Source organism: Symsagittifera roscoffensis, chromosome 8 (genome assembly GCF_963678635.1).
Source record: "Symsagittifera roscoffensis chromosome 8, txSymRosc1.1, whole genome shotgun sequence".
Classification (NCBI taxonomy): Eukaryota; Metazoa; Xenacoelomorpha; order Acoela; family Convolutidae; genus Symsagittifera; species Symsagittifera roscoffensis.
Window position 1 is genome coordinate 4,791,285 of NC_087069.1, and position 24,829 is coordinate 4,816,113.

The 24,829-nt window shown below is 34.3% G+C and overlaps 3 protein-coding genes across 3 annotated transcripts in view; all 3 read left to right on the plus strand.

The window, feature by feature from the left end:
- Nucleotides 1-517: 517 nt before the first annotated feature.
- LOC134853081 (large ribosomal subunit protein mL37-like) lies at nt 518-5,466 on the plus strand. Its single transcript, XM_063869015.1, has 2 exons — nt 518-1,123; nt 4,803-5,466. The coding sequence occupies exons 1-2, from the start codon at nt 546-548 to the stop codon at nt 5,452-5,454; spliced, it is 1,230 nt and encodes a 409-aa protein (XP_063725085.1). The 5' UTR covers nt 518-545; the 3' UTR covers nt 5,455-5,466.
- A 2,204-nt stretch (nt 5,467-7,670) lies between these two features.
- On the plus strand, nt 7,671-10,018 carry LOC134853429 (gametogenetin-binding protein 2-like). The gene has a single exon (XM_063869426.1). The coding sequence runs from the start codon at nt 7,736-7,738 to the stop codon at nt 10,016-10,018; it is 2,283 nt and encodes a 760-aa protein (XP_063725496.1). The 5' UTR covers nt 7,671-7,735.
- Nucleotides 10,019-15,888: 5,870 nt separating this feature from the next.
- Nucleotides 15,889-24,829, plus strand: part of LOC134853424 (dipeptidyl peptidase 9-like) — a 31,845-nt gene continuing 22,904 nt past the window's right edge. Inside the window, exon 1 of the mRNA XM_063869422.1 lies at nt 15,889-17,425. Within this exon, the coding sequence (XP_063725492.1) occupies nt 17,339-17,425 (87 nt within the window). The 5' untranslated portion in view covers nt 15,889-17,338. The remainder of the gene's footprint in view (nt 17,426-24,829) is intronic.

Here is a 24,829-nt window from a genome sequence, read left to right on the forward strand (position 1 = left end):
TTCAGGGTCATTTTAATGAGCTTTTATGATTGGCTTGATTCTCAACCCTCTGACTCATTTTTTCTTCAATTTAACTTGACTTTTCCATTTTTTTGGAAAATTCCAATGTTTCTTTTTGACTGGACGAGATGATGAAGGATTAGTGTAGTAACTTCGGATACCATCATAATTTCTTACCCCCAAATATTTGAGAAGAGTAAGAGAAAAAAATTGACGAGGGATTAAACCACATTACTTCAGCAATTTAATTGTCCTACAGATTTTTTTCTTGTATAAAGAGTCATTGTCTTCCGAATTCTAGTTTTCAATATTTCGGTTTTTGCTGTTTTTTTATTTTTTTTAGCCAAGTACTAAAACACAAAATTTGAGTTGATAAAAAAAGCTCCAAATTTGAGTTGGAATCAACTTAGATTTTTTTTAGTTAATATTACAGAGCCCGCCCATCCTTGTGTTTTTTAGGGCAATTCTTATTTCCTAATAGCATAAGATAAAAATCAAATACTTGTGATGCGTCTGAATGATCAATCCATTCTTGTTTAAGAAAAATGAAAAGCTTGCGGCGACTTGTAACTAATACGACTACAAGATATTCACAAAGAAATATGTGCTCTAATGCGCAACATGAAAATCCAATACTTAACTATGAGTTTTATCTACGTCTTGAAAAGCATAAAAATGAAGATGCACATCGAAGTTCGTCTGGAACCCCTATAGATCCACGCAGTGCATTGCAAAACGAATTGCACGAGCAGAACATTAAACGCTGGGTTTATGATGCCAATACCAAGATCTCAATTGGATGGAAGCAACTTGAGTGGATACTGAAAAGTCAAATAATGTGTGGTTCTTATTCGCCTGTTGTCAATAGAGTCTCTGAGGAGTTTCTTGGAGAAACTACAGGAAACAACATAAAAGAATTTTTAAGCGAGTGTTATGTTTTTGATTGTAAAGAATACGAGAGGAGCATAAAAGTGCCGGCCGATCCAGACGACAGGTGGAACCCGTACTCAAAAAAAATGTTTCTGGATTATCCTGGTGAACAAAGACTAACGCGAAATATGTTCACATCTGTGTTGAAAAATGCATTGAATCTTTCTCGCGTCATATCAGCTGAAGCTTCTTGGTTAGTTTTGTCGATATTTTAACATCCCCACTGTGGGCACATTTAAGATAATTGTAACCTAAAGTTATCAGAGGTCCACGAAGCAATTTAGATGAGACAGGATTTCCAACCTAATCGTATCTTTAAGAGGTCGTCATGAGTTTTTTTCCTGTTTTTCTTGGGTTTGCTGTTTGACTTTTGCTTTCTTTTTAATAGTAGTTAAATTTGGTAGTTAATTGGGTTTAAATTTTATCAAACTTGTGTTGAAGAAATTCAAAGAGCTTGGAAATCCGAAAGTTAAGATGTTTTCAAAAAAGAAGTCTCTGTTCAATGTTTTCGCTGACTCTTTTCCAACTGTTTGTTGGCCATGTTTAAATCGTATCCTGCTCTTGTTGATTTTGTTTCTTGACGTGGTTTTCTCAAATAAACAGTCACGCAGACAAACTTTTTAGTTTTATGTAATTGTGGTCTTACAAAAATTTCTCATTTTTTCAACAGTGGCTTCACATAGATTTTATGCCTGCTGACTTACAATACTTTGTTTCTGTGGAGTGCAGCCAGTATTTAGACAGCCGCGTATTCATACTGGTCAGTATTTAGACAAATACTGTATGAACCAATCAGAATCGAGAAAAAACATAAATAATCCAAAATAAATAATAATTATTTATAAATTTCTTCTCTGTCTCGATTCTGATTGGTTGAAACAGTATTTGTCTAAATACTGACCAGTATGAATACGCGGCTGTCTAAATACTGACATGTAACCGTTTCTGTGATGTCTCCAGTGGTGCTAAGCTAACCTCTGCCTACGTGTAAAAAATTCAAGTTCATCAGCCTCTCCTGTACGCTTAAACTAGAGGTAATTATCTAGACTGGGACAGCAGACGTCCTAGGCTCGAATCCGACCAGGACCTGTTTTTTTATAGCATGTATTGCTTCTCATAGAAATTAATTAACGGGTGTCTGTCTGTGGCGCAGTTGCCACATCACGGACTTTGCGTTTTAGCAATTTGTTTTGAGTTGCAAGTGTTCAATTTCTTTTTTTTTCGTTTTTTCCTCAAGCTTTATTCAGACTATATGGTTTCGGTTGATTACACTTGCGATAGCAAGTGTATTGCAAGCGGGTACTAGACTGTTTTTCCCCCAAAACAACTTTATTCATAAAATGGTTAAAATTAGAAATGAAAAATTTGGGTTCAGTTACGAATTTCTTTGTCTCTCCGGTACACATAGTCTGGAGGTAACGAATACGCCTTGGACGGAAAAGGGCCTAGGTTCGAATCCAGGCAAGACCTACTTTTTTCTCCGATTTTCAATTTCAAAAAGTTTGTCGGCCTATCGTTTGTCTGATTATTGTAAAACTATGCGTTTTGAGGGCTTGGCTTACAATTAGCAGATTTTTTGTGCTGTAAGAATTTTTTGTTATAGTTGCTAGTGTGTTTGATTTACTCCTGAGATTTCTATTTTTTTTACCTCAGTCTTGGTGTTTTTTTTCGATTAAAAGATCCTTTTGGCCTAAATGGGTTCGTCATATGTTTTTATCAGATTTAAGCCCAATCTTGCGTCCTTTGATGAAAGCCATATTTATCACGCTCTTCATCCAGAAATACGTAAAAGCAAAGGTTATCTTAGATTTTCAGTCGCTCGACATTTTTCATTTAATAATATTTTGTTTTTGACTCAATGGGAGTTTACTCAAGTTTTATCGTCCTTTTAGCCGTTCGATAATTGTTTCGGCATTTTTGTTTAACGTTGGCAATTTAATTGCTGGAAGTGTTGTTTTTTCGACTTATTGGCTTTCGTTTCGTATTTGATTTCTGTACTCGCTTTGCCTCTTTGTAGATTATTGTATAGACAGGGGGCAAATTATTTGCGTCTCAACGGGTGTTTACTTAATTTTTGTCGGCTTAGCTGCAGTTCGATAAATGTTTATCGACACTTATTAAGCACCGGAAATTATGTTGCTGTTTGTGTTTTTCTCAAATTGATAATCTTTGAGACAAGCTCTTTAATTTTTTGGCTGAGGTTTTTTGATGCTAGCTTCAATGCTGATTTTGCGTGGTGTCTATAGTGGTGCGAAGCTCCGCTTCGACTCTTTGTGTTTACTTTTCTTAAAGCGAATTAACTTTTTCAGTAGCCAGTAACGATTTCATTTCAAATTGTTTTTTTTTTCTTGGTCAAATTTTAGTGGTCCGAGTGTTATGTGCATCTGTTTCACTCAGAAAATGCTTATCCTTGGCTTAGACTTTGTAAATGTTAGTTTAAATAATCTGTTCTCGTCCATTGTTGCATTTTTCAAATCTTTTTGTTACGACCACGACATGGATGGAACTATGGCGTAGGGTCCGTTTTTTCCAAACAGCATATTGAAGACCTGCTGGTCGGCTCTTGGTGATCAAAAAGTTGTCAGTGTCAAGAAAAACTGGCCTGAATGTTGTCTCGCCATCTTAATCATTGTCTGAAAAACTGGGCGAAATTTGATGAGAGGTTCAGGTTGATTGCCCAACTTTAAATCTACTACATTATTGAAGTTATTTGAATAATGTTCTTCATTTTTTCCCTTGCGAGAGCAACAGAGCTGATATCGGGAGCAAGACTTGTTTCCCCGTTAACAGATTTCCTTATAAATTTCTAAGAACCTGACATTGTTACACTTGCGAGATCAAGTGCCTTGGATATCATGAAACCTCATTAACTTCCAATATCTTTGCATTTTTTCTGGCGGCGAAGAACGACCGTGCCTGGGAAGCCGAAGGGCTGGTGTTCGAGTTCTGCCAGACTCTTCATTAAGCGTCGATTAAAATTGATTGTTTTGTTTTATGAAAAAGCCTCAATTTTGCTCACGCTTTAATTTTTTTGCGGTTCGATTCGTTTTTAAGGTAGTTATTTTCCTTAGATAAGTTGAAGGCAAACTAAATTATCCAACAACGGAAGCGGAAAGTTTGACTTGTAATTTCGAAAGTGGATTTTCCACCTGAATAAAAGTTTTAACTATTGATCCAGTTATTTCAAATTTAGTGATTTTTATCAAAAAAGTGTCATAAGTTGATCTTGAAATTCAAAGAAATTAAGCCTAAATAATGTTCACTTTGAAGTTGGAAAAGTCGAGTGTTTTTTTTCTGTTTCCTTGTGTTCATTGACGTTTTTCCAGCTGTATGTTGGTTTATGTGTTTTATGAGAAAACATGAATAGCCAGACTGTCGTTTGTCAGTTTAATTTTTGTCGGCTTCTTCCAAAGCATAACTTGCTTGAAGGCTCAAGGGAGTTTGACTTTTTCAGTGTCGTATCTTAACTGGGCAAAGATGCGAGTAGTTTATGTATATTCCAGGCAACTATGTTTCTTGACCCGTTTTCCTCAAATGGAACATCTTTTGAGACCGAGTTTTGGAGATGCAGTTTTTTTTACCTAGTGGCTTCCGTCTCATTTTCTATCCACTAGATTGCAATGCTATGTGGGTGTGATATATCGCAAGTGTGTTGAATTTTTCCATAAATCTGTTTTCTTGGCAATACTTTTGGCCGCATCAACTGGCTATCCGTGTCCGTGATTCTCTCAATAGTTTTTTTTTCATATTTGAGTCATTCTTATGGAGGATAGTGACCGGATAGTGAGGACATTTTTGAAACTAAAAAATGGTGTTAACTCATATTTTTACAAGTTAATTATTTTTAAAGGATGGATCTCTGTTTATTTTAGTCGGACGTTCACTTCGTTTGACTCACCAATTCAAACTATGTACGATAGAGGAAATATGAATTCGATTCTTCTACGACAAGATAACTGTCTAAATTTCATGTCCTCGAAATGTCTTCCTCTAATCAGCAACAAAGAGGAAGTGAAATCAACAGAAAATTACAAATTTGATGATTTCTATCCTCTAAACCCGCTTTTGGATTTCAAATTTACTGATTTGTACAACGATTACGAGTCGTTCGGCGTCGCAAGCAAAGAGTCGAAAGATGAATTCTTCCCTCATACTAGCTTTTTACCGGCAGTCACAGCAAAAAGCGACAGAATGCAGTACGCGGTTTGTTTTATCGCTTTTTCAAACGCTCTAACGAAAGCCAGACATCTGTATGGTTCAGAAGAGTTAGATTTGGAAACGCCTATTGTGGCACAGTGTGTTGGTAGTACAGGGTTTGATCTTCATTTTGCGACTTGTCAATTAAACACTACCCGATTTGGAGATGACGAAGGCGTGAAAAATATGATTTGGGTTCAGCCTAATATTTCTTTTTACAAATCGGTGAGAAGGGAGTTTGATTTGCTCGTTGATGGCTATAACGCATCGGCTGGTTTGACGTTAATGGCACATGTTATGAATGGCTTAGTTAATGATGTAAATTGACATTTTGAGTTATTTGTGTTTTGTGTGTGAAAAAAAAACAGGTTTGGGAAGGGTTAGAGGCTGTATTTTTGAGAGGAAGTCCACTGGGCGAAAAGCTTTTACCCAATTAGATAAGTCTCATTTGCTTGAGAAAGTCATATTGAAAATTTGATGTGTCTTATTGTGACACAAAGCATAGCTACGATTGTTGTTTTTACTTGAAACACTTAACGAGAGCATTTCTGACTGTTTCTTGAATTAAAAATTGCTAAGTGAAACGTTTAAATGGATTTTATCCGGGAAGATTTTCCCTTGGAAAGGTTAAGTAAACAATTTTAGATGAACTGAATTATCGTGGACAATTTGCTAAAAGTATTCCCAATACAGTAGAGTGTCGTGGATGGGTTACGGTTCATTTTCCCCTCTGTTCTGGCTGCCAATCTTTTTCAAAGGGTCGGGTCTTAAAATGCCAGACCAAAATTAAAAATTTTTTCAAGACGCTTTTTGCACCAATATTATACTAATTTTCCTTGATACTTTCGTCGTGTTTAGAAAATTGCCATGCAGGTCACTTCATCAAATAAGTTTGAAAAGCTAGAAAGTTAACCCAATTATGCAATGGAGTTTTAGAAGACTCAAAATCGAAACGAACTAAAGCAGAGAAATTGTTCCGAAAGAAAGAGTTTTCTAAACACTTGATGATCAACTTGCATTGTAATCTTGGTGGTTAAAATTCGACTTCTTAATGTGCATTTGATCGGACATGAAGCCGAATTCAAATACTCTTAATTTTTCAGCATCAAGATTGCTTTTCGTTTTCGATCAGTAATTGTTTTCGTTTTACTGAATCTTAATTAAAGAAAGAAGAGAGAGAGAGAGAGAGAGAGAGAGAGAGAGAGGGGAGAGAGATAGATAGATATACTATTTATCCAAGAATATAATTCCTAGAATTTGACTGGTTAACTTATACTTGCGTGTCTTGTACTCGGGAACGACTTTTTTTTCTCGTAAACAATTATTCTTACAAATCTTTAAGAAATTGAACTAGCGCTTTTATTGAACTTGATCAACTTCCAGGTTCCTTCTCACTTGGCCTAAAGGTAACTGCACCCTAAGGTCTGGGGTTTGAGTCTTGTGCGGACCTGGTTTTTCAGTATGTATGAAATTAAAAGAAAAATTTTCCTGCAAAGTTTGAAGTTTCAGACTTGCGTTTGTGCGTTTTAAATTTCTCGGCTCAGTTGCCACATACTGAAATTTTCTTGTGCTGCAAGCTAGTGTCCTTGTAGTTGCAATTGTTAGTACGAATCTTCTTTTTAACTAATCTAACTCGCAAATAAAAGCGTTCATCAAAGTTTTTTTTAATTTGGTTGTGGTTGCTTTTTTTTTTTTACTATAACCACAATCTGTAGAATTGCAATTTCGTAGCATCTGTTCTCTGCTTTACTTTTGGCTAGTATTTGTGATTTATTAGGTGTCCGTTGCTGAGTGGTTGGTGCTCGAGACTCATAATGTCTTGATCGCAGATCGAATTCGACACGTATCCGAGCTTTTACTAACTTGAAGTTTATTTATACTTTTTTCTATTGCACTTTATAGAGCTGCTTTTTTCGTGTTCTAGATAGTGTTTGCGAAGCTCAGCTTGGCCTCTGTGTAAGTTTTTTTCCGTTGCTAATTTAATGTTCAAATGTCTTGCTTGTTATGTCTTGATATGAAAAATGTCTTGATATGAAAATTTTCAACTTATTTTTTTTTTCAGCGTTTTTCTTTTTTGACATGATTTGATGTCAAAGAGTCGATGAACGTAGTGAAGACTCTTGTATAGCTTTTTGTGATTTTTGCTGGATTTTTGTGTTGTATAGCAGATCCGCTTCGCCTCCGTGTAATATGTGTTTACAAAGAAAAAAGGAACAAATATTTTGGGTGCTAAGATATAGTACGCATTAATTGGCGTTTCCCGCTAATCAAGTAGCTGCGGCAGTTAACAAACAAAGTTTGTAAGATAAAAATTGTGACGTTGCGACCGAATGAACAAATCAACTAATAGAAAAGAGTTGGGTAAATTTTGAGATAGAAATAGAGTAAATTAAGAGGCAGAACAAAATAAAAAGGCGGAAAAAAGAGTTAAAAGTTCATTATATATTAATTTGCAGTCAGAATGCATAAAACAAGGCAAATTTATGGTTTAAAGATTCTCGGCTTGAATTTTTTTTCTTTATGGGGGGTTTAATTTCAGATTTTAACTGTCGGAATTTATTCACATTAAATTGGCAAACAGAAGACCACAACAGAAAGGGAGCTTAAAATGCTGACAAATGGTGCTAACTTCACAATCGAACACATGTGCAAAGGAGAGACAGACTGCATCATACTCCCGAGTAAACAAACAAACAACAATACCTGCACCACTTCATGTACGGGAGAGCCACCTGGGAATATCTCAGATTCACATGTGTATATTCCAGTAGGGGATGATTACCATCTGGTTCTGAGACATAACCCGAATACCCGAAAACAAAAGCCATTATCGGTACCAACAAAATCTCACCCTCATACGAAGAACGCTGCGAAATGGTCAGGTCACCAAAATAGTACAGGTACAATATCCTCGTGTATTATTCAGCCGACAAAAATACCAGAGAAATTGATAACAGATATGGAATGCGAAGATAGGAAAAAGTTCGCAATTTTGACCTCTGATCAGTTCCAAAGGTGTCTGTACTTGAATACGAAGGATATTCTATCTATTGGAGGTCAAGATATTTATTGCGTTGGATGTCGCACAGGTGTCGAGGCATTACTCGATAACTTCAAACAGTCTTCGCTTTCGAATCTCGAAAGATTCGAATCAATTGGCTGCTCCAAGTTCAAAATGCTGCTTAACTATTGTGATTTGACCTCAGATGTTATGTTTTATCACATAGGCATAGCGAAAGCTAGAGTGAAAGAGATAATTGACAGTTTGCCCAAGAAAAAACACAGGTGTGTATATCATTCGTCTGGATATGATTTGGCGAGTAACCGGGAGTCGCCGATTCAGTGGAACGTCCTATGGGAAAACACGACGCCTGAATGCAGGAAAGAGATACTTCGCATATCTGAATCGGAACTGAAGCAAAGTCAAGAAATGTATATAAAGAAACACAAGTTCTGCGATGACTGTCAATACCATCTATCAAATGCGTTCAGGTTACTATTCGAGCGGGAGAATGGAAACAAACTTGAAGACTTCAACGCCGAAACATACCAGTACCTGTCTATCGAATCCTGCACGACATCAGGAGAGCGGTTTGTGTGTGTATCCCCAGAAACAGGAGTTCTCGCCGAAATGATGGAGCGACTCAAAAATCAACTCAACACGAGTAACCCGAATGAAGAACGTCACGCGAGGACTCTAGACGTCGCCCAGAAAGAAGCCGTTCTGTGCATTGCTATGTTTCTCTACAAAAGAGTTCAAACTGTAGTTATGAAGTTCTCAGGTTTTGTAGCTTGTGTGGAATTGTTGCCGCACATGATTTGGTCGACCTTCAGAACCCAACTTGAGCGAGAAGTGGAAGATATTGAAGGTCAAATGCAGATTGAGAGAACGTTGAAAGAGTTGGCCCAATTGGATGCAAAACAAGCAGCACAGAAGGAACGAAAGCGTGAAAAGAAACGAAACCGGAAGATAAAGCTGAAACAATTGTATGAACAGAACTCAGATGTCACTAATGAAGACTGTGCTGTTGAAGGGTGTCAAAATTGCGAATCTGAAAATAGTTTACTAAAAGAGCAGCAAGAAAAACATCAGCTGAAAAAACGAAGGGACAGTCTGTCCCCACCGGGTTCCCAAAATTTGTCAGATGGGGGTTACTCGACAAGTGAAAGTGGAAACAGCCCAAGATATGATGACAATAGGACCTTGGTCGGGAACTTCAATCGGCGGAAAGGCGACAAAATTAACACGAGTAGCAGCGGTATTTCGTGTTCGAGTAGTCCCGAGTCTTCGAATTCACCGAACTCGACTAACAGTTCGTCGCCGACAAGAGTAAACCTGACAAAGTGTCGTGGAAAAAGTGAGAAAAATATGAAACAGAAGTTGTGCAGAAATGACTCTTTGGAAAGTATGTGCAAGAAATCAACAGAAATATTCAAATCATCTCCTGAAACATCAAAACACTGCGTGGAGGAAACATTATGTTCCATAACTGATTCGGCAAGTATGGCAAAATCGATGCAAAACTTATCAACGAAAACGGTGAAAGAGCTTTCAATAATCGTGAATGATAATCAGAAAGATAATCGATGTTCAGATTCAGAAACAAAGGACAAGAAAATATCTCGCAAAACGGAGAAAGTGATTTCGTTGCTCGAATATGACAGCAAGTTGACCTCTATTTCTAACAAGTCGGTCGAAAAGAAAAATGCGAAGAACAAGAATAAACCGACTAAGAAGGATTCGAAAGATGACGAGCAACAAATACCCCAAAATGAAATCGACGAGTTCAAACTGAAACACACGGATTACATGAAGCAGCGACAGAACATTCGGGAAAAAATCCGAGCGGAATTTGAATGCAAACTGAAAACGAACGGATTGGTGTTGTAGCGCTGGAAAAAACAACAACAAACGTGGAAAAGCAGCACAAAATATAATCAATTTTGTTATCATTCTCCAACTGTAGGAAACTATTCTAATTTTGGGCCCTGAACTTTCCCCTGGAATGCATGAAACGATTTTGAAATTTAATTTGGGAACCCATGTCGCAATTTAGACATAGAAGCATCTGAAATCGCTTCTTAATGAGCATCCAATTCGTTGCTAAGTGCTTACCAACTGTCGTCAAAAATGCAGCAAAACTTTATATTGTTCCGTTAAAGTTCTAGTTTTGTTATTAAAGGCTTCAGAATTAAGTAGTACCCTAATTTGTAATTAGCGAAAACCCCAACGCAAACTGAAACAAACGTGTATACCACCAATTACCGTTCCTTGAAAAATAATTTATATTTGATAATAATAGCGAAAATGTAAACTATAGGCGTACTTTGTAGATAACAACTGTAAAATCTCGGCGTAACTGTTTGAGAATAACAAGTTAGCTTACAAGATCAAAGCTCAAGTTATCTTCAAATCGATTGAATGAGTTTTTGATGGTTAATTTTATCGAAAACTCATCAGTCGGAAATGATGCGCTGAAATTGACCTATTTTTAGATATTAGCGAAAAAAAAACAATTATGAATGGTTAATTTAACTTTGTTTTAACTTTTTTGTTCCTTGAGAAATCAGAATGAAAATCGGGCGCTTGGTAACATTGGTAGGTTTTTGCGGCAAATATCCTCTGAAGTTTGAAATCTTGTACTGTTACTACTTTTTCGTACTTATTTGATTGATACTTATTTATCAATGTATGATTGAACCATCTTGTGGGGTTTTTAAGAACTTTTTATTTAGGATACGAATTGACTTTTATTTAAATTCAGCGAATAATGGCTTTCAAATGTCGCATTAACTTTTGCAATTTAACTGTTCAAGTTAGCTGATATATAATGGAAGGTTCCTGTGAAATGTTCGCGACCGGTTTATTCTCAGTTTCAATTGCTGGACCTGCGTGCATAAAATATGGATAAATGAAATGCTTGTAAAACTAATCTAAAAAAATGAAAGAAAAATGTTTAAAAATTTTAATTTAAAAAAATAATAATAATAAATTAATATTTTTCTTTATTAAATGAAACAGAGTCAATTAAAACTCTCACCAATTAAAATTCTCGCCAAGCACAGAAAGCAACTCAAGTTGAACAAAAGAAAGAAAACATAATTTGTTTTAAAAATTGGTCGGATTTTTCTGTGCTTCTTGCACCGCAACCGGCATGGTTCATTTGCAAATCGCATGCTGTGATAGCTCAATTTGGTGTACATGAAATATATGATCACACCTTGGAATTTTGAAAAATCTTTGTCGTCTTAAATTGTTGTAGTCTTTTTTATTAGAACGCATTGAGATTCGTTTGATTGACGTAGGTCAGACTCTTATATAGGTCGTGATTATTTTTTTTCCTTTTTTTTCAGAAAAAGCCTCAAAATTCGTTCAGGCTCAAAGTTTTGCGGTTTGACTTTTGATTTGTTTTTAAGTTTAGTTCCTTTCCTTTGTAATTTTCACTGCCGAACAGCAAAAGTATAAAGGTCACGAAAAATTTGATCGACTTCCAGCTTAGAAAATGGAATTTAATTTTTGGATTTCCCAGCCAAATAGATAATTTACTTATTGATCGAGTCATATTGTATTAGTTTTATCAAAAAGTGTCAATCATAAATTGTTTTATAAATTCAAAGAGCCATAAGGCCATTTTTCTTTGAAATTCGAAAGTCGAGGTTTTTTCAAAAAAAATTATGTCAGTATTATTTTTTGTTTACTTGCGTACATGACTCTTTTCCAACTGTCTGTTGGCTATGCTTTTTTCCTAAAACTTGTAGCTATCAAATATGCTAACCTGCCATAATTTATGTTGAACGAATGCCAGAATGGTTAAGAGGTTTTCTAGAGATGTATAATAGATCTTAACTCGTAACCTATGCGATAAGCAAGGGTATCGTAGCGGGATTGTGGAGTTTTATCCATTTGCTTTTCAGTTAACTTAATTAAATTGTTGAGTTCCAGCAAAGAATTCTGGCCGTTTGACGCAAGTAACATTCTTGCTTGGGCTGACAAAGGCCAATGGTTCGAACTATGCTTTTTGAAATTTTCTGCTTTGAAAACATCAATATTCGGACTATCGTGTCTGGTTATTTTGATTGGCTAAATTAGACAGCTAGTGCTCGGAAACCATGTTTTGAAATGCCTTGAAAAAATTGTTTGTTTTTTGTAAACTTTTATATAGTCGATTTGTAAGATTTTTGCGAGTAATTAGGAGACATGAATGAGTAGAGTTTCATGTATTTGTTTATCGTAATTACTTTTTGTTTTGGTCATAGACTCTGAAAAATTCTCGTCTGAAATAAAAAAAGATTTTGGCTGAGTTTGTCAAATAACCATTTATAACTGATTTGATGAGTGAATCGTGGCTAGTAACAAAAATAGTATAGAAAACTATGGCATTTTTGCAAAGTATTTTTTTTGCGTTTTTAAATTGTGTATTGTGGTTTTATTTAATCGCAGTTTGGGCTAATTTCTCGTTTTTCCGGATTTTCAAAGAATAGTCTTGAGATGCAAATTTTCTTTGATCGGTTTTATCTCTCAAACAAATATTAGCAGCAATCTTCTATTTTACCGTGTTTTTTTTTCAAATATGACTAAATTTTGTATAAATTTTAGAAACATTTGTGTTCGTGTAATTAGCTATACTATGCCATCTTTTTTCAACTAATTAGGCTAGCTCTCTAAAGTCTCAAGGTGAGAACAAAAGATATCAGATTTATATTGTTCCTGTTTATATAGTTCCTTGTCATGTAGAATTTAATCTTACTTTTGCAAGCAGCTTCCGCTGCTCTGGTTATGCTAATTGTTCCGACCACCATAGCTAGGTAGAAACTTTTGGTTATTTTGGTTGTTGCGACTACCAAAGCTGGATAGAAGTTTTGCGTTTCGGTTTTTCTTTCGATATAAAATCAGGTAACACGAATCAATATCAGAAAGGAATCGAGCTCAATTTAAAATTGCCGAACTTTCTTTGTTTCAAAATCCCAGCGAAAAGAAGTTTGCTAATGCTTTCAATTCTGCTTTTTTCTTGCCCCGACTTTCGAAGAAGCGTAATATCTATGCTTGGGATGGGTTTTTATTCAATCAATTTTCGGCTTTTTAACTCAACATTTTGACACATTTTTTGCCATCTAAAAACATTGTTGTTTTGAGGCTCAATTTTAAAAATTTATTCCACCTGTGGTTGTTTTAGTGAAGTTATGGGGCTTTGAAAACGCTAATTTGGCCAATTCGGGATAATTAACGCGCGACATTTTACGCTCTTATAACACGCGTAAGCGGCGTATGAATGTGTTTCAAATTGAATTGAGGCAGGTTAATTTGTTTTAACCTTAGGACACAAGAAGCTATGTTCATTTTTTGTAGTTAACGTTAACGTGCGACGGGATAATTGAAAGAATAAATGGAAACCATTTTTTCCAATTATTTTGTCAATTTTTCAGCCAAAAAACTTTTTAATTGGCCTAAACTACTCTAACAACATTGAACGCTTTGCCCTGATATACGAACAGTCTTGCTCACTTTCAACACTGAATTTGCATATAATCAAGCGCTAAATTACATCAGATTTTGAGGATATTAATACAAGCTCAGGTAATTTTTACATACCACCTTAAAACTGATGTTCTGAGCTCAAGTGATTTCTCTTTTGGTCATATGCCGTAACGTTAGGGTGCTTGAAAATTGCCAATTGGGGATAATTACTGAGGTATTTTTACCAGCTTAGTTATTACGCGCAGTCGAAATAATCCGGCTTTTTTTCGAAATTGTGCCGACCTAAGAACTCAAAACATGGTATTGAGTTTTAATTTATCGTCGCAACATGGCTTTAAAAGATCAGAATTCTTTGTTCTGATTTGTTTCAAGATTGATTATATCGTGAGAAGAGATTATTTGTTTGAAGAATGACTTAGGGCTTATAAATCTAGGATTTGTAGTTATTCGGTAACACAGCGCAATCATGTTTCGTTTTATGAAGGGCGAGCTGCGGGATACATAATATAGTGACCTCTTAGATTATCCGCATTATAAACGTTTTAAGGTGTTAAATTTACCATCTGCTTGAGTTCAAAAATCAAAATTTTGAAATCAAAATTTTTGGGGCTGTCATTTGGTTTCAAATATTCAATTCCAGCTGATGTCGACTACAAATATAATCATCCAATTTTGTTTGAAAATATGATATAACTTCAGCGTCTGAAAAAATATGCCCCATGTTTCTGACAAGTTTCTAATCATTGAGGTTTTATTACTGCAATAAATTGGCATTTTTATTGACACCGCGCCATCTAGGGTACATTAAAAGCAAAGCAAATTCTGTTTTTTTTGTCCTTAGTTTTTCAAAGCACTTTAATCTTTATTTGTTTTCAGTCTGCAGTTTGCAATTGAAACATGTAAATTTTATTGCTTCAGGGTAAATTGAGCCCTTTTTTGTAATCGAAAAGGGAAGTGCGTTGATGTATGCATTACATGTAAGATTTTTCATTTCCTCCTGTGTTAAGAGAATAACACCATTAATATAATTCAACCTCGAGGCGATGTTTCTGAGCTATTCAGTCCCAGAAGAGTTAGAGGCATTTCATTTTTATTTGCGTCATTTAGAAATTTTCTGGGGGCTTGTCACAAAATTAGGGTGAAAATTTCTGGTAATTGTTCAAAAAAATTAAAAAGAAAAAAAATAAATAGAATTTTCAAAATTACAATAGATTCAACACTAAAATTGTGCAATCAATTTTTTTGTTCCGGTGGCCGCGGTTTTTTTTCACTTTTCTGTTGTGTATATTAATTTTACTTCACTTTTCCAGGATGTTAATTTGATCTAATGTTTTTTGTTCCTGTACCGAATTGAACGCTTTGATGTTTTTCTCTCAGATCGTATTTGTTGTTTTTGTCTTAATTATCAATTTACGGCCATTATTTCTCAAGTTTCCTTATGATTTAAATGGATATTCAATTGGTTTTGAATAGGTGGAGTTTTAAAAATCAGTGTTTCAAAGCAAATTAGCTTTTTCATTGTGGAAAAAAGAATCAATTTGTTAATAGCGAGTTGACCTCTTATCAAGTTAAATTTGAATTATAGGCTGACATCAGTGGGTCTAGGAAAACAGGCCGACGGGACTTCAAGCCAAAGGAACTTCAGTTCGAAATTTGAACTTTACAAGCCCGTTGATTTTCAAAAATTTAGGCAAGTTTATGAAAACTCCAATAACTAGTGAAGAAAGATTATGAAATTCAGAAATTCTTCAATAAAATTTTCAAATTAATCATATTTCACAACTTAATAAGAAAATATTCGGCTAGAAGTCCCTAGTCTTACGATTCGGCTTGAAGTCCCGTCGGCTTGATGTCCGGTACCCGACAACAGTACGTCCTGTATCTTGTCAGGAAAGAATGAAACGTGACCAAGTTCGATTTTAAAGGTCGTTTCTATTTTTGTACCCTTTTTTCTACTCCAAATTCGCCTCAAAAAACATCCGATTGACCGCTTGGAAAATTTAACATGACAACACTGCCTTAAATAGATGAAAAGGCTGTCAAATAAATAAATGGGTTGTTTTTGGTGGTCGCTGAGGCGTCGTGTTAAACAGTTATTTGAGATAAAATGCCAGAAATCCTGGACTTACTGGAGCTGTTTTTACGTGTAAACAACATGATAATAAATACAAATATTAAGATTTTAAAAAATCTTTTTTATCATTAAACGGTTGTTTAAACGGTCTATTACAAAAAAATATATATTTTGACTCAGAAATCAATAAATATTGAATTTGGGCAGAGAATTTTGTGTAATTAAACTTGAACTAAATTTCTGATTGAATGGCATTGGCTGCCTAATTTTTCGTTCTGCTTTTTGAATTACTTTATTCTGTTGAACCAACTTGTCGCGAAAAGGTCAAGTTCATAGTTCTTCTTTCAGATAGCTGTATATGTCCTGTAGATTAGCCCCTCCCTACAAGTTGATTTGTTACACCGAATGAAGTGCTCGACAACATTGACGAAATTAAAACAGTTGCCATTACGTTATAGCCTTATTTCATCATCATTTCATATTTCTTTTTACTCTTGTAGTTTAGGTTGTCTTAGATGGCATTACAAGTATCAGTTTAAAAACAACCACATAAACTTCGCCGAATTTCGTGACAATGCTTTACTGAAAAATGGAATAAACGTTGATTGATATCATTTGGTCAAAGTATTGCACTCGGTTCTATTGGCGTAAGACTTGCAATAAATTTTAAACAGCTCCCTGAAATGCTGTGAATTAAGATTTCACGCTTGAAAAATTTCTTTACAGGTCAAGTAACAGGGATGGAATTTATCCTGTAATTTGATACGACTAAAGCTGCCATCAGAAATTGCTACCATTGTTGTATTATCTACATTCAATTCAGCCACCAGAATTGGTGTGAAACTCAATAGACTATTATTGGTTACTTGTTCCTTCATTTAATATTGTAGCAGTATAGCTTATCTTTTTTCTCTGATTCGTTTTCTTCTTTCTCTCTTGTTGTCAATAATATCTCGAGATATCTTTCAAAGGTGCTAGATTGTCCTAATAATAAGACCCTTTTCCATTATTTTAGTTACTCTGCTTCCAAACGATTTCTTTTTGCAATCAAATTGAACCGAATACATCAAGGAAGTTGAACTTTTGTTACATGATTTGATATCTTTTTGATGCAATTATATTCACTGTTGATTTTTTCAGTTTCTAATTACGAAGACCTATAAATACTCATATTCTACTTTTATTTCCTCTAAATCATCTAAACATTATTAAAAAGCGACCTTTTGCCTCTTTGCAAGTGTCATTTTGTTTCTTATAAATCAACAAAATGCAAAGATAAGGACGACCAATGCAAAAGGTTATGCTATGAATTAACAAACCAAGTAGAAGGCGAACTTATTTAAATTCTTTGAATTGGTAATTTAAAGTTTACTTGGTAACAGGCCTGAAACTTGTATAGATTGCTGTTAAATTGCAAAGGTGCTTCTCGTACTTGGTCATAATTCCTAGTACCACTGATAAGTTATCAATCTACTGATTCGAGTCGACTGAATTTACGGTTGGTTAGCTTCTGAAATAGATTTATCTTCTCGCGCTATTCTGGCTAGTTATAGCTGGTTACTAACCTTACTTATCCTTGTCTTTCAATTTGATCTGGTTACTCTAACCCTGGAAAGGATATCTGGATTTTGGAACTGTTCTTCAGTTCTGTTCAAGTAGCCATGCATTCTGGGGGTCCCTCGATGACCAACTCTGCCGGTCTACCCCCTCAACCGCCAGTTGACAACACAAAAGCCAGAAAAACCAAGGTAACTACGTTATTTTTTTCAAAACAAATTTTTTTCGCACAAGTTGGAGGTCAAAGGATTCAGAGTAATGAACATAGTGAAGACTCTTATATAGGTCTTTTTTAAGGAAAAGCCTTAAAAGTATCTAATACTTACAGATGTGCATTCATACCTATTGATGCATTTATGAATGCACTTAGGTGTATATGCACTTTTTGGGTTCAATTGAAATTCATCTGCAGAAGTGACGTAAATAGCACTCTCCAAAGACGAACATAGGAGTGGCGCGAAAAAAAAAACGTGAACGATTTCTAGTTTCGAAAGTGGAATTTATTTTTCAGATTTCCAGCGGAATAAAAACGTCAATTATTGATCCAGTTTTCTCTAGTTGGTGTGACGTTATCAAAAAAGCGCTCATCATAAATTGTTCTAGAAATTCAAAGAGCTTAAAGGGTATCTATTTTTTTCTTTGAATATCGAAAGTTGAGATATGTTCAAGAAAGTCAGTGTTTTTCATATGTTTACTTGCGTTCATTATTCTTTTCCAATCTTCGATTGGCTATGTTTACTAATTGTTCCGCTCATTGAAAACGGGAAGGAACGTTGTTTCTGTTTTTTTTTGTTCTACACGCAAATCAGCTACCACAAATAATGATCAGAGAGAGTTGAGTGGTATATCATATTGAAGCTTTTTCAATCATATCAATTGAAGGTATATCATTTAAAGATCATGATTTCAAAATACATTCAAAACATTTTCATATTGTCGAGAATAACTGGTTTGTTTTTGATTTTTAGTTTGGTTTTGAGCGAAAAACGCGATCGAGTAACGTTCGTTATATGGAATTTTTTTTTTAAATAGTTAAGGCTCACAAAACTTGATTTTAATATCAAGAAGTTTAGATTTGTATTTTTTCAGCGCTTATTTGGCGATAAAGATTTGCAAAAAATTAAAACTTTTGTACAAAAAAAAAATTAATTTTGTTTTCATCTTTTTTTGATATTATTTTTTTGAAAACAAATTAGTCGATCATGCCTTCTTCACTAGCTCTCTACGCGATTGGTTAGTTATCGGATCAACCCATCCTTTAAAAACGAAACCAATTTGAAAAAAAATATTGATTTTTTTTATGAATATGGTCGGAACATTATGTGCTACTTGCACAGCAACCGGTCATTTTTGTTTTCTTTTTTTTTCTATGTAAAATCAGTTTCCACAAATATGCATAGCAACGGGCTATCCTTGTTTTGTTTTTTCTTTTCGAAGCAAAAACAGGTCCCGCAAATGTTCATCTGAATGGGTCAAGTGATAGATCATATTAAAGCTCTTTCAGTCGTGATCTGAGCGACATCAAAAAGTGTTCGGAAACATTTTCTCAGTATCGAGAAAAACAATTTTGAAATTTCTGGTTTTCGGTTTGATGTCAACCTTAAGGTTAGCGTGCAAGCTTATGATAGCTTATTTGTGCTGAGTGTAAACGTGAATTGTTTTCTTATTTGAGTAAACTAGTTTTTAGAGTTTTTAGCGGCAATTTGGGAATCAAAACTTTTAAATTTCCAAAAATGGTTTCTAATTTTTTTAAAAACTTTTTCGTTTTGCTAATCAATAAAAAAAAAATTTTCCGTCTGGCTTTTTTTACTATGACTTTCGATTATGACTAAGTTATTTGGTTTATTCCGATTCTTTTTATCACACCACGCAGAAAAATTGACACTTGTGAACATGTCAAAAATCACAAGTTTTATAAATTTTTTGTTTTCCTAGTCATTTCTCTACAAAAACGTTTTCCAATTGGCCTATTTTACTATGACTGTCGAACACGCCTATATTCTGTTTTTTTTTTGTTCAGTTGTTTTCATCTACCGCGCAGAAAAAACGACATTAATATGAAAAATCTCTGCTACCCTCGCAGCAACCGAATATCCTGGTTGTTCCGACCATTTGAAAAACGTGGAGGAACTTTGAATTCGGGTTTGTTTCTTTTTCGTTTTCCACGAAAAATCAGGGACTACAAATAATCTTTGGCCTGGGTTGTGTGATATGTCATATCAAAGCCCCTTCAATCGTTATTCAATCGAATTGGAAAATTTTTCAAAAATTTTCCTTATTTCGAAAAAAAAAACGTTTGAAATTTTCAATTTTCTGTATTATTTCGAGCAAAGCGCAGCGAGCTGGCTTAAGACTGCTCATAAGCTGATATATGCCTAATTTGAGACGTTGTAACTCAATTTTAAGCAAGTAAAAATAGTTCTTGGATTTTTTTTAGCTTTATTTTGGGAACCAAAAACTTCGAAAAACTCAATTATTGTTTTTGTTTCTTAGTCATTTTTGTGCAATGTTTTTTTTTGTTCAGATGTTTCGATCTAACACGCCTAAAAATCGACACTTCAATGAACATTCTCTGCTACTTTCCTACCTTTTGAAAAATGGGAATTAACTTTGTATTCGGGTTCGTTTTTTTTCTTCACGCTAAATCAGGTGCTACAAATAATCATCGGACTGAATTGAGTGAGTGATATATTATTTTAAAGCCCCATCAATTGTGATTTGATCGAAAAATATTCCTGGTTTCGAGAAAAACCGGTTTGAAATTTTTGATTTTTCGTCTTAGTTCGTTTTGAAGAAAAACAATTTGGAAAAAAAATTTTGTTCTACTTTTTTTTTCCCAGTTTTTTTTCTTCGAAAACCTTCCTCAATTGGCCTATTTTATGATGGTTTTCAAACACGCCTACGTACTATTTCGGTCAGATGTTTTTATCCTCCACGCAGAAAAAGTGACATTAGTGTGAACATTCTGTGCTACTTGCACAGCAGCCGGCTATCCCTATTTTTTTTTATTTCCCACGTAAAATCACGTCCCCCAAATTTTCATCGGGCTGGATCGAGTGATATATCCTTTTAAAGCTCTTTCAATTGTGATTCGAGCGACATCGAGATGTTTCCGAAAAATTTTTCTCAGTATCGAGAAAGATAGTTTTGAAAATTTCGATTTTTGGTCTTAAGTCAACCTTATAAGGATAGCGGGCAGGCTTGAATAGCTTGTTTGTGCTAAGTTGAAACGTGAATTCTTTGTTTTAATTTAGTAAAGTTTATTTTTGGAGTTTTTAAGCGCCAATTTGGGAATCAAAAAATTTTAATTTCCAAAAACTTTCCAATTTTTTTTTAATTTTTCGTTTTGCTAATCATAAAAAAACTTTTTCCGTCTGGCCTATTTTACTATGACCTTCGATTATGCCTAAGTTTTTTGGTTTTTTCCGATTTTTTTATCACACCCTGCAGAAAAGTTGACACTAATGTGAACAATCTGTGCTACTTGCACAGCAACCGGCCATCCTTCTTTTCGTTTTTTTTTTGTTTTCCACGCAAAATCAGGTTTCCACAAATATTCATGTGAATGAGTCGAGTGATAAATCATGGTAAAGCTGTTTCAGTCGTGAGTCGTTCGATAACAAAAAATTTTCGAAAACTTTTTTCAGTATCGAGAAAAACAATTTTGAAGTTTTTGGTTTTGTCTAATGTCAACCTTTTAAGGTTAGTGGGCAGGCTTTAATAGCTTACTTATGCTGAGTTCAAACTTGAGTTCTTTGTTTTATTTGAGTAAAGTCAACTTTAACTGTTTATGGCGGCAGTTTTGGAATCAAAAATTTCATATTTCAAAAAGTTTCGACAAGTTTCTTTGAATTTTTTTTTCTTTTTGTTTTCCTCTTCATTTTTCTTCAAAAACTGCTTTCCAATTAGCCTATTTTACTGTAACCATCGAACACGCCTACGTTCTGTTTTTTCGTTCAGATATTTAATTTTACCACGCAGAAAAAATGACATAGTGTGAACGTTCTGTGCTACTTGCACAGCAACCGGCTGTCCTTGTTTTCTTTTTTTTTGTTTTCCACGCAAAATCAGGTTTCCACAAATATTCATGTGAATGAGTCGAGTGATAAATCATGGCAAAGCTGTTTCAGTCGTGAGTCGTTCGATAACAAAAAATTTTCGAAAAATTTTTTCAGTATCGAGAAAAACAATTTTGAAGTTTTTGGTTTTGTCTAATGTCAACCTTTTAAGGTTAGTGGGCAGGCTTTAATAGCTTACTTATGCTGAGTTCAAACTTGAGTTCTTTGTTTTATTTGAGTAAAGTCAAATTTAACTGTTTATGGCGGCAGTTTTGGAATCAAAAGTTTCATATTTCAAAAAGTTTCGACAAGTTTGTTTGAATTTTTTTTTTCTTTTTGTTTTCCTCTTCATTTTTCTTCAAAAACTGCTTTCCAATTAGCCTATTTTACTGTAACTATCGAACACGCCTACGTTCTGTTTTTTCGTTCAGATATTTAATTTTACCACGCAGAAAAAATGACATAGTGTGAACGTTCTGTGCTACTTGCACAGCAACCGGCTGTCCTTGTTTTCTTTTTTTTGTTTTCCACGCAAAATCAGGTTCTGCAAATATTCATCTGAATGGATTGAGTGATATATGGTATCAAAGTATTTTCAGTCGTGATTCGAGCAAAATCAAAAAGTTGTGGAAAAAATTTCTCAATTTTGAGAAAATTAGTTTCGAAATTTTTGATTGATCGTCTGTCAACCTTAAAGGTTAGCGGGCAGGCTTTAATAGCTGATTTATGCTGAGTTTGAACGTGAATTCTTTGTTTTAATTGTGTAAATTCTGTTTTAGCGGCAACTTGGGAATCAAAATTTTCAAAATTCAATAATTTCGACAAGTTTTTTCAAAGTTTTTATTAATTTTTTTAAAGTTTTTCGAGTCATTTTTTCACATTTTCCAAATGGCCTTTTTGACAATGACTGTCAAACACGTCTACGTTCTGTTTTTCGTTCAGATATCTCTATCTACCACGCAGAAAAACGACACTAATATGAACATTCTCGGTTACTTGCACAGCAACCGGCTTTCCTATTTGTTCCGACCATTTGAAAAATGTGGAGGAACTTTGTATTCGGGTTTGTTTCTTTTTCGTTTTCCACGAAAAATCAGGGACTACAAATAGTCTTTGGACTGGATTGAGTGATATATGATATTCAAGCCCTTTCAATAGCTATCCGCATGACATAAACAACATTTTCGGTCCAATATCAAGCTTATAAGATTAGCGTGCAGGCTTACAGTAGCTTAATAATTCTGCTTTTAAGCCGTAAAATCTTGGTTTTACTTGAGTAAATTTATGAGTTTACTTTTTTGTTCAGATTTTTTCATCACAACAAGCAGAAAAAACTACACTAATTTGGAAAAAAAACTATTTAGAGTTTTTGAAGACTATGGTCGGAACATTCTGTTCTAATTGCACAGTCACCGGTCATCCTTATTTAAAATAGATTTTTTTTCAAGAATATTTAACGCATCGACAAAAATAAAAGCAACACTCGCATAGCTATGGTAAAACTGTTGTCTTAGCCAGAAAAGCTGTGACAATGAACCCGAACAAATTTAGGTGGCCGAAATTTAAAACTTAAAACTGAAAACTTTCCGTAAAAAAATAATCTACAACTTGGATGCTGATATATTCTGGGCTGTTCATTAAATTTTTCTTAAAAGCCAGTAGTGAAATTTAATCAGTCACCATTTTTTTCATATATAAATTGTTTATAGAGGAAAAAATCTTTTTCTTGAGCTTTATATTCTTACAAGACGCTTACTTCACGACACCGCTGATTAAAATATGTTGGCTATGTTCAGATTTCTCAGATTACGAGATTTTTTAACCTTTTTGTCTCCTAGAGTTCATTGTCACTTTTTCAGCCTTCTGTTGGCTCAGTGTTGTTTGATTTCATTCAGTTCGTGATATTCAAAGAATTTTAAGCTGACTTGTTTCACATGGCACACGAAGTTTAAAAAAAGATGAAAGTCGCTTTTTACCCTTTATTGCGACTTCCTTTTGTTTTCTGTTATTTTTCCGAATTGTTGCTTAATTCAGCTTCAAAAATTAATAAGGGGCACGTAGGTGGCCTGTAAATCGGAAGAATGGGCAGGTTTTTATTTGCAATTGTTTTTCCAAAAATAGTTTTTAATTTTCAGATTTTTCCAAAACTGTAATTAACCGCAAAGAATTGAAGCTAAATCAGTTTTCCATTTCTAATTGTTTCCACTTTTAATTGCTTTTCCCGAAAAGGTAAATAAGGGCAGATAAATATCAATCATGATCAGATGTTGAATTCTCTTTTTTTCTAAAAAGGGCCAGTAATTCTTATTTACGTTTATATACCCAAAAATAGCTATTTGCGGATAAAAATGATTGATATGGAAATAAATTTATTTTCATTCTGCGTTTCCCAACTTTTTCGGGCTTGATCAGACAGTTCTATTCAACTTCATGTTTCAGTCAAATTTTAGTTCAACATGCTGCTTATGCTGCTGGCATTTAGTCGTGCTTGTTTTTTAAAATCAAATCCAGTTCAAACAATTTAATGTGCATATTTGGTGTGCAAAAAAAAAACGTTTATGCTTGGTCAACCAGGATTAGTTGTTTGAGTTGTTGCAATACCTTTATTTGCTTAAAAACTTGTTTCGTTTCAAAACTGAGATTTTCAAACAGTTGATATATGAACGTTTATGTAATTTGTTTTCTGTTGTTAAGAGTCGATGAACGTAGTTCAGACCTTATGTAGGTCGCGATGATTTTTTTCCTGGAAAAGTCTTAAAATTTGTTCACGCTCAGTTATGATTTATCGCTGATTCTTTGATTTTTGACTTTGATTTTTTGAAATTAGGTTTGTTGCTTTTTGAGGAAGGCAAACTACTATCGAACCGCAAATGTGCAAAGGTCACTAAAAACGTGATCGACTTCTAGTTTCATAAGTTGAATTTAATTTTCAGATTTGCCACCAGAATAAATTTTCAAACTATTGATCCAGTTTTTCAATCAAATTTTGGACCACCCTATCAAAAAAAGTTCAGTTATAATTTTTTCTTAAAATTTTGAGAGCTTTTAGGCCATATATTTTCGGAACAATAAGGATATAATATATTTAGATGCGGGGTTTTTTATTTTGATCATTTTTAAAACTACTGTTTTAACATGTCGAAAGAAAGAGTTTTTCACGCTTAAGCGAAGACCTGCTCCCATAATTTGAATCTTAAAGTCAGATAATCGACGAAAGAAATCGAATCCTAAATCAACATGTAACGGACTTGAATATGATATGATACCACGCTTAATACCCTAAGAGCGTTCTTTGAAGCACCTATAATCTGAATTAGAACCGATTCTGATCCATAGGTCTTTCCAACCGTGTATGGTCGTAACAAACGCTATTGCACAGTTTTAACCTCATTTTCGTATCAAAATAACTATTCTAAATTTAAAAAAATTTCTATTGTTTCGAGTGGTGGTTAGTTAGCAATTTTAAATATCCTGTCGAAATGTGGTATGCGCCTAATGTATATTAACTATAAAATTAGTTGGTGATTTAGTATGAAC

What these genes read in the sequence shown, in the direction of transcription:
- LOC134853429 (XM_063869426.1), top strand. Translation starts at nt 7,736, where the DNA reads ATGCTGACAAATGGTGCTAACTTCACAATCGAACACATGTGCAAAGGA.
- LOC134853081 (XM_063869015.1), top strand. Translation starts at nt 546, where the DNA reads ATGAAAAGCTTGCGGCGACTTGTAACTAATACGACTACAAGATATTCA. An exon ending in ATATCAGCTGAAGCTTCTTG is followed by an intron (nt 1,124 to 4,802) that starts GTTAGTTTTGTC and finishes TGTTTATTTTAG; the next exon opens with TCGGACGTTCACTTCGTTTG.